Source organism: Geotrypetes seraphini, chromosome 3 (genome assembly GCF_902459505.1).
Source record: "Geotrypetes seraphini chromosome 3, aGeoSer1.1, whole genome shotgun sequence".
Classification (NCBI taxonomy): Eukaryota; Metazoa; Chordata; class Amphibia; order Gymnophiona; family Dermophiidae; genus Geotrypetes; species Geotrypetes seraphini.
In genome coordinates, this window is record NC_047086.1 from 381,471,391 (window position 1) to 381,481,627 (window position 10,237).

A 10,237-nucleotide genomic window follows, 5' to 3' on the forward strand; every position below is an offset into this window, starting at 1 on the left:
TTTGGACTGATGGAACATTTTTGGGTCTTGGACAATTGGCTGACTTCCATTGTGCACTTTGACGTAGTGTTTCAGGGTCATATTGGTATACCCATGTTTCATCACCAGTGATAACACGGCCCAAAACATCGTCTTGCCTTTCCAAAAAGTCTTAGCAAACTTCGACTCTCCATTGCTTTTGTTCACCGGTGAACTCCTTCGGGACCATTTTTGAACATACCTTTCCGATGCCAAGATTTTCAGTTAAGATTTTCTGGTTTCTCTATCAATAGTCTGCTATGCTTCTCACAGTCAGCTGACAATTTTGATACACAATTCAACAAATTTTTGCAATGTTTTCATCAGTTCTGTTCGTTCCTGGTCGCCCTGACCTTTCTTCATCAGTGTCACTTTCTCGTCCCTCAGAAAAATGTTTAATCCATTTGTACACTGCTGTTTTCTTCATGCCAGTTGGACTAACATGTCCCTGATTTCACTCTTGCCAAGTTTAACATAAAATTTAATGTTTCTTCATTGCTCTAATTCAAGCTCCGACATTCTTGCAATGGCACACAAAAACACACAACAACAATAATGAATGCCACTCAGCATGACACCACCACATGTTGACATAAATACAGCTATGAGACACTGATATACCAAGGTTATGAAACGTTATCGAGTTGTATGTACAATGCTGCCAATGTAAGTACACGGATGCAAGTTTGTGAACTTAATTGTCAGACTTTGTATGTTATACGGCTCATAATCAAAACTCTGAAATGTCCAAAAAACAGCCCACATCAGGACTTGGATGTCCTAATAGCTGGGACATCCAAGTGCCGATAATCGAAACTGATTTTCTGGACGTCCAGCAGCACTTTTAGGCCGCTATGCATCCAGAGCTCAAAGGGGCATGTTGGGAGGTGAGTTATGGGTAGACTTTGGGCAGGCTTAGACCTGGACATCCTGCAGTGATGGTCAAAGCTTTCCCAGGATATCCTAGACAGAACTTAGATGCTAGCAGTTAGACCTGTTTTAGTTGCATCTAAGTGTGCCAAAGCTGCCCAAACTGGCCATTGAGACGCATTAATCTGATGCTTTATCTCAAAGCTCCAAATGTCACGAAGACCATTCTTTGGTATTTTATTCAAAAGGTCACAGACTCTTGACGAAGGTACAGTTTTCTGCACCGAAACGCCTGCTGCGTTGAGTCTTTTTCACATTTACAGAACTGAATCTCTTCTTTTAATAAAAGTTTGTGTTTGAAGGGAGTGTCATCACCCGGTTTATAACCTGTGCTTCCTTGGAAGCTCTTCTTTTTGTACTTCAGTTTTTTTTTTTTATGTTTTCCAAAAACCAATAAAAAATTTTTTTTTGAACTGAAAAAAAAAAAAAAAAGTTTGTGTTTGGAAACATCTCTGGTTTCCCACTTGGTTTTTCTTTGATCTACATCTTCGTGGGAACACGGTGTTGCTTGGTGTGCTCAGAAAATGCAGGAGATACCACTTCACAGGACGCGAAAGCAGAAAGTAAACAGCGAAGGTGACTGATCGGAATTGGTAGCATGGAATGGGGCTACTATTTGGGTTTCTGCCAAGCACTTATGACCAGAATGGAAGCTCACAAAGCAACAAGTAAACAGCGAAGGTGACTGATCGGTATTCAGTCTCATTTATTGAAATAGAGTGACTCGACACGATCGTGTTTCGGCCCCAAACGGGCCTACCTCAGGAGTCTGAATGTATAAGGAGACAATATGCATGGAGAGACATAATCTTCGATTCTTGATTCGGTACTCCAATATTCACTGGATGTAAATGAAATAGATAGGAGCGGCAGCTGGCAATCAAAAAGGAATATTCTCCACATAAACTGCCTTTTGTTTTCACACTGAGAGCGGCATACGTCTCTATTTCATTTATTTCAATAAATGAGACTGAACATCGATCAGTCGTTGTTCTGGTCATATGCGCTTGGCAGAAACCCAAACAGTAGTCACATTCTATGCTACTAATTCCAGGGCAAGCAGTAGCTTCCCCAGTAAGACTCGTGCATCAGAACCCAGTGAAACTCCTATTTTTAGTAATACAGTTGCTTGAAGCAAACTTCTAGCATCTTAAACCAAGCTTTTGTCTCTAGTACAATCATTTTCATTTCTACTGTGACATATGAACAGACCAAATGGTCAATGTTCCCATCATTTCATGAAGTTAAGCTTACTTGGCTGGTCATCATGAGGTTTGAGAAAGAAAGAAATACCAGGGCAGTGCCATAAATCTACATGCTGTTATCTAATTGATAATACCTTCTGGATCATTTTGACTTAGGTGAGGGTAGTATTTGTATAGCCACTTTTATGAGGGGTATTCAATAATGTATCTACCTGAGTATGAAAAAAAATAGCAAGTGTGTTGAAACAAGTCTCTGCATGTTGTGACATGTCTCAAGGTTACTCATGCACAATTGCGGCTCAGTGTGAGTCTAACATTCCAAGAGACAGGATGTCAGGAGAGTCCTCGTGCGAATCAAATAAGAAACTGCTAGATTTGGAGCACCGTTCGTTGATAAAATTTCTCAAAAAAAGAAGGGGAAAAGCCGAAAGAGATCACTGAACGCATGACTGCAGTGTATGGTGAGTCTGCCCCATCATCCTACAAAGTATAATTTTGAAGCAAGCAGTTTAAGTGGGGTAGAGAGTCGATTGAAGATGACTCTCACACTGGACGGCCTGTGGAAACAACTTCCACAGAAATATGCAATAAAGTCGATGATTTAATTTTGGCAGATAGATGAATTAAAGTTTCCCGAATAGCTGAAGAAATGGGCATCTCGTCAGGTTCAGTTTGGAAAATAATTCAATGAAAAGTTGGGCTTGTCCAAGGTTAGTGCAAGATGGGTTCCAAGAATGCTGATGCCATGTCAGAAGATCAAGAGGCTCTGGTGCTGTCAGGAGAACTTAGAGATGCTCTGTGAAGACCAAGTGAAGTTTTTTCATCATTTAGTGACTGGAGATGAGACTTGGGTTTATCACAGAGACCCTGAGTCCAAAATTGAGTCAATATAGTGGAAGCACAAGTCATCCCCCACTCCAAAAAAGTTCAAGACAGAAAAATCTGCAGGCAAAGTTATGGCAACTGTCTTCTGGGATGATGAGGTTGCTTCTGGAGTTCATGAGTTAGGCCGGGGAGAGTTAGGCCAACACAATAATTGCTTTGCGGGAGTCAATCAAGGAGAAAAGACGAGGAAAACTCACAGCAGGCTGCTGCTTCTTCATGACAATGCGCCTGTGCACATGGCATGACAATCACAGACTGCCATCTGAGAATCTGGGTTTCAGCAGCTGAACCATCCACCCTACAGTTCTGACCTGGCTCCCTCGGATTATTTCCTGTTCCGAGTTTTGAAGCAATCTCTCCATGGACATCAGTTTTGAAGTGATGAAGACATCAAAGAACTTGTGAAGGTCAAACAGATTTCTTTTCAAAGAGGTTAAAGTCTTTGCAAGAAAAGTGGATGGAGTGTATGGAGTTATCAGGGGACTATATTGAAAAATAAATGTTTTCAAAACTCTTTTTCTTTCCTAATGAGGTAGATAAATTACCATACGCCCCTCGTAGCAGAAAGAAAAGAGTGGTTTTGGGTTTACTGCATTCAGTTATAAGCTGAAGGACATATCCTTCCTATTGTAAATCTGATTCTGTGATATTTCTGAGTGATTTTATAGCAGGGTACATAATTCTATTTTAGTAAACAATGAAGCAAACTGTTAATTTCCATTCACTCTTCCTATTGTTTTTCTGACAAAGCAACCCTTCCTCGATGTAACAACATTCATGTATTGATTCTACAAGCGACAGCATGATCATTAAAGCTTTTGTTTTGTATTGTAAGATTCTCTTACAACAGAGAATCTTGTTTTACTTTAAATGTTTTGTGACCATACCAACTATATAAATTTATTAGATATTTAGAATGAATGTTTCATTAGCTGGAGAGGGAAAATATTTATTCAGAGAACTAAATCATGGGACCTGTTTCCCAGAGATGATTTGTATCCCTAGAAACAGCTGTATGGTGCATTTGTAGTAGACGATTAGAAAGTGTCATAGCAAGAGATCTGTTGTTACGGAGCTGGGGTTTTCAACAAATGAAATGACCTTCAAATTAAAATGAGCATTTTCTTTGCAACAGTGTGATTGGAAGTCCTTTCTGATTTTACCTTACGGCATTACAGAATATCTTGCTCAGTGAGAGGCCAGCCTCCTAAAGCACAGCCAAATTCACCAGTGCAATTTGCATATGTGGAGGGTAATTTCCAGTGCCTTTTTTTTGTAGGAAAAAAAGGTACCGGTACTCATACAGGGCCAACCTTAAGTGTGGGGGTCACAGTAGCCACACCCATTGTACCAGCTATGGAGCATATGAAAGGCATCATTGAAAATAGGCCTGGATGCACTAAACATAATCGCTATTACCGACTGGATCGCTGTTGGCCAGTTCTCCGGCCAATTGTGGAAGAATGATAGATGTATCAAAAGGATTGCATGCATATGTATTGCGCGGAGGTTTGAGTCTCTCTTGTCCGATTGATCAGTGTGAGAGTGACTCTCACACATGCGCAGAGCTGGTAAAGGGAATCTGAGAGGCAGGGGAAGCCCCGAAAACAGCCTCCTGCCACTCAGCTCTTTGGGGGCAGGAAGCCTTTTTTTTTCTTTTTTTTAATGGACAGATGTGTATGTGTTACACATGCACAATATCTACCCAATTAAAAAAAGAAAGAAAAAAGCCCTCCCCAACATCCCAGCACCGGGAACCAACCAACTCCCCCCCCACCCCATGCAGCAGCAAAAATGGAAGGAAGGATGCGCACTCACTCTTGCCATGCCGTCCCCACCCCACCCGCACAAGAGAAAATTGGCAGGAGGGATGCCCACTCCTTCCTGTCATGCCATCCCCCCCGAGAGATAATTGCCCACTCCCTCCTACCAACGGAGGCCCCCCCCGAACCATTCCCTACCCTCCCCCTTCCTCCCAAGAAAAAAGGCAAGAGGGATGACCACTCCTTTCTGCCATCGGGCAGGGGGAGGGGTTGAGGGAGCATCTGGTAGCAGGAGGGAGTGGGCATCCCTCCTGTCTTTTTGGGGGGATGAAGGGGGAGGGATGAAGGGGATGGTTTGGGGGGCCTCCATTGGCAGAAGGGAGTGGGCATCCCTCCTGCCAATTTTCTCTCGGTGGGGCAGTCCCGGTGTTGCATTCGTTGGGGGTCATCGGGGAGGACCGTCATCGGCGGTTGGAGACTTTTCTTTTAAATGAGACAGATATTTTGCGTGTGTAGCACGTGCAAAATATCTGTGCCATTGAAGTAAAAAACAGGCAGACCTGTACCTGTCAGTTTTTTCTGATAGCTAAAACCCCTGTGGGTTGGTTTTTTTGGGTTTTTTTTAACATAGCTAAGTGATGTTAGTGCATCAGTCGCTTGGCTACTTTGCATGGGGTTTTAGCCAATTTGCATGGTCGGATCGGAAAATGGGCAATCGAGGGGAAAAACAGGCGGTGAGCCGTTGGGTGAATCGGGTCGGTAAAAGCGATCATCGCTAAAGCTGTGAAAACAGGTTTAGCGACGATTGCTGACTTTGGTGCGTCTATCAGGGGAGGGAAGTTTCATGGCGACTCCAGGAAGTACTTCTTCACCGAAAGAGTGGTGGATCATTGGAACAGACTCCCACTCCAGGTGATAAAGGCCAGCAGCGTGACGGATTTTAAGAGAAAATGGGATACTCACGTGGGATCTTTAAGGGAGTAAATTCAGGGGAGGGGATACTTGGAATGGGCAGACTTGGTGGGCTATAGCCCTTTTCTGCTGCTTTTTTCTATGTTTCTATGTTTCTATGTCTAGCCCATAAACCACTGCCCTCCCACCAGGCAGCACTTCTCCCTCTTCTCTCCTCGGCCCCACATATCTCACCCTCTTCTGCCCTCATCCCCCCCCCCCATGACTCCTGCACCTCATTCTCTTCCACCATAAGTTCCCCTGCGACTCTAGCACTTCTCCCTCTTCTCCCCTCGGCCCCACATATCTCACCCTCTTCTGCCCTCATCCACCCCTCCATGACTCCTGCACCTCATTCTCTTCCACCATAAGTTCCCCTGCGACTCTAGCACTTCAACCTCTTCTCCCCTCGGCCCCACATATCTCACCCTCTTCTGCCCTCATCCCCCCCCCCCCCCTCCATGACTCCTGCGCCTCATTCTCTTCCACCATAAGTTCCCATGCGACTCTAGCACTTCAACCTCTTGTTTGTGTTTAGGCATGCTGTATTAAGATTTGCTCTACCACCTTTGTTAACTGGCAGATCAAAAGGAGACAAGAACTACGGTATCGGACAAGACAGAACCATACATTCAGAACAAAGTCAATCCGGAGAGGGAATTGAGGAGGCAAAGGGAAGCGACTGGTCAGAACAAAGGTTAGGGAGGCAGGAAAAGTGTTATCTGGCATTCTGCTGTGGCAGTAAGCCGCCATGTGGGTGAAATATAACTGCCTAGGTGTAGATGGCATGCACATTTTTTAAATTAATTTGAAAACTGTTACATCACTGATCTAAGAGGGAAGTGACCATAGGCTCTTAGAAAGCTTGATTTCTCTCCCAGATAATTTACCTCAGCTAGAAAATAATCTGGTTCCCGAATAATTTTAAACTAAAGATTTCTTCTTTTACCTTCTGTTTCCGAAAACCCCTTTCTTTAGTAGGAGTTCCACTACCCCGCCCCCCTCCTAAACTTCCAGAATAGTTAAGCTCTGGAATGTGTTGCCAGAGGATGTGGTAAGAGCGGTTAATGTAGCTGGTTTTAAAAAAGGTTTGGACAAGTTCCTGGAGGAAAAGTCCACACACTGCTGTTGAGGCAGACATGGGAGAAGCCGCTGCTTGCCCTGGATCGGTGGCATGGAACACTGCTACTATTTGGGTACTTGTGACCTGGATTGGCCTCCGTGAAGACGGGTTACTGGGCTAGATGAACCATTGGCCTGACCCAGTAAGACTATTCTTAGGTTCTTAAGACCCCCGTACTCTGTTTTATCCCCCAGGGGCTCAGCATTCTTTTATTTTGATCCTTTCCTTTGGAGCTCCCTTCCATTGGTGGGGGTGGGGGGTGGGGGTGGGGAATTCTTACAAAAGTTTAAAATTGATCTTAAAACTCATTTCTATACTTTGGCTTTCAGCATGGATGGAAACCCCTGAGCGCAGCTGGCAGGTGAGATAGGTGGTTGCCGCATGCTGGTTTTTCTTTTGCTTTTCCCTATTATATCTCCTGTCACTCCTTCTTGCTCTCCCGTTTCTAGTAGGTTTTGTGTTGTACTTCTTGATTTTATTTGTGGTATTGTCCACCACTCTGCTCCCATCTGTTGAGAGACCATATAGCAAATTCAGGCCCTCTTTTAGGCCCTCTTTTGCAAAGGCGTGCTAAGCGTTTTAGCGTGCGATTAGCACGTGCTAAACGATAACGCGCCCCTAGGATAACACGCATGTGTTAGTGTTTAGCGCATGCAAAAAGCATAGCTCACCTTTGTAAAAGAGGAGGTTAGTACGCTGCAGTCAGTGGTCCACCCTGGGCACCGTCTTGGTGGGAGGCGCCATCACTTGTGCTCCTCTCTGCCCCCCCTGCTCCTTCTGGACACACTCTGCCGCATACCTGCGCACCTCCCCTCCCCTCATACCTCTAATTTCCCCGGCGTGAGCGGCATCACCGACATGCCGCCTGTGTCGGTGTCGGCTCTCTCCGACATCCCTTCCGGGTCCCGCGCGCTAGGAAGCAACGTCGGAGAGAGAGCCGGCACAGATGCGGGCAGCAAGTTCGTGATGCTGCTCGCGGCGAGAAAACGAAAGAAGTACGGGGAAGAGAGGGGATGCGCGCAGCAGGGGGGGGTGGAGAAGAGGGGCAGGGAGGGATGCCAACGCCCTCGCTGTGCCACTGGCTGTGGTAAAGGTTTCTACCTCGGCCCAGGGTGCTAAATGCTCTGCTGCTCATAGGAATTCTGTAAGCGTCGAGCAGCGAAGGAGCATTTAGCGCTTTGGGCCACGGTAGAAGCCTCTACTGTGGCTTAGCAAACCGGGGGAGTCAATAAATGTAAACACAAACTAGGCATACATTATTGATTAATATACTGCAAAAAACAAGATATATCTTGAACTAAAAAACTGAGACGCAACAGAGCTAAAATCTTAGGACTTCGTTCCCTAGGACTTTTTTTTTTTTTTTTTTCCAGTTCTAGGTCCACGGGAAAACAGCGTAGCGCATTAGGTCTTCCAGTGTGATACAGTTGTAACAATTGCTTTGATTCAATTTAGAATGGTCAAGCGTACGAGGGATTGCCGCGTCCGGTGTAATGATGATATATCCATGACTATGCCTGAGCTTAATGCAACCTCATTTTTCTCTGTGCTTCTGCAGGTTTTGGAATGACCACGCCTGCAACGGTGGCTGGAAAACTGTTCCTCATCTTCTACGGCTTGCTGGGATGCGCCGGCACCATACTGTTTTTCAACCTCTTCCTGGAGCGCATTATCTCTCTCTTGGCTTTCGTCATGAAGGCTTGTCACGAGAGGCGATTGAGAAGAAATGGCCTCCTACCTCCGACCATTCGAAGGGGGTCGGCTCTCTCCGAAGTGGACAGCCTGGTGGGGTGGAAGCCCTCGGTTTATCATGTGATGCTAATCCTGGGTATTTTCTCCATTATAGTATCTTGTTGCGCTTCAGCCTTGTACACCCCGATGGAAGGATGGAGCTACATCGATTCTCTATATTTTTGTTTTGTCACCTTCAGCACCATTGGCTTTGGAGATTTGGTAAGCAGCCAAAACGCAGCGTACCAGTATCAGGGACTGTACCGCTTCGGAAACTGTATGTTTATATTACTGGGAGTGTGTTGCATCTACTCTCTTTTTAACGTCATATCGATTGTCATTAAACAAGTTTTAAACTGGCTGTTGCGGAAACTGAGATGCAGGTGTTGTCCGAAGTGCTACAAAACGAACACGCGCCTGGGTCGGCGCAACGCAATCACCCCGGGGTCCCGATTCCGCCGGTACCCCTTCTCAATCCAAACGGACAGGCCTTACGACAGCGACACCGAAGGGAGGAGGCTCTCTGGCGAGATGATCTCGATGAGAGACCTGACGGCATCGAACAAAGTCTCCCTCGCCATCCTACAAAAGCAGCTGTCGGAGACGGCCAACGGTTACCCTAGGACCGTCTGCATCAACGCCAGACAAAATGGCTTTTCTGGAGGGGTGGGCGCTCTTGCAATCATGAACAATAGGTTAGCGGAGACAAGTGATTCTAGATAGAGCTTTATTCCAATTCTCTAGGATAAAATAAAACCTTTCTAACTTTTGACTTCAAAATAAAAAGTTCTAAGGCTAATGCTAGGATGGACAGGTTTACGACAACTGCGGCGTAAGAAGCAAGAGCTGCTTCACTTAGTCAAGGGTTATCTAAACAAGAGAAAATCTATTTGACGTGTTTGACGATCGACATTGCTGTTATTTACAACATGCAACTTATTCACCGGAGCTACAGTGAGCCAGAATAGAATTTTGTCAGTACTTTAATTTGCAAATAAAATTTTGCCATGAATTTTCCTTAGCAGGTATGGTATTCCTCATATTTCGCCCCTTTATCCAGCAAAATGCAGTTATCTAAAAGAATGATTTAACCCCATATTAAGCGTCAAAGATATGGCCATTCTGTGGCAATATTTTTTTTTAACAATGGGGGAGATCTTGATATATTAGAAAGTTCTTATCCCCCCCCTTTTTACAAAACTGTAGCGTGGTTTTTACTGCCATCCGCGGCGATAACAGCTCCGACGCTCATAGGAATTCTATCAGCGTCTATGAGCGTCAGAGCTGTTACCACTGCAACCGGCGCTAAAAACCGTGCTATGGTTTTGTAAAAAGGGGGGGATAATTAGTGGGTTCCTCTTTCCAAAGCTTAGTGCACACTAATGGAAATAGCATGTGCTAAATATTACGAAGCCCATAGTTAAAAAATGAGCATCAAGGGTTCAATTTTATATACAGTGTTCCCCCGGTTTTTTCCTGGGGGAGGCTGAAGAGGGCAGCCAGAGCGCTGCGAGTGCAGGAAATCACTTGCGGTACGCTCCGACTGCCTCTTCCTGCACAAAGTCGGGCCTTACCAATCAGGGTGCCATGTGGGTGGAGGGCACCAGCACCCCTCCTCCTTTCCTTCTCTC

The 10,237-nt window shown here is 45.2% G+C and overlaps 1 protein-coding gene across 1 annotated transcript in view; it reads left to right on the forward strand.

Moving 5' to 3' along the window:
- KCNK12 (potassium two pore domain channel subfamily K member 12) overlaps positions 1 to 9,329 on the forward strand; it is a 44,308-nt gene extending 34,979 nt beyond the window's left edge. Inside the window, exon 2 of the mRNA XM_033936089.1 lies at positions 8,434 to 9,329. Coding sequence (XP_033791980.1) covers positions 8,434 to 9,329 — 896 coding nt within the window. The remainder of the gene's footprint in view (positions 1 to 8,433) is intronic.
- The last annotated feature ends 908 nt before the right edge of the window (positions 9,330 to 10,237 follow it).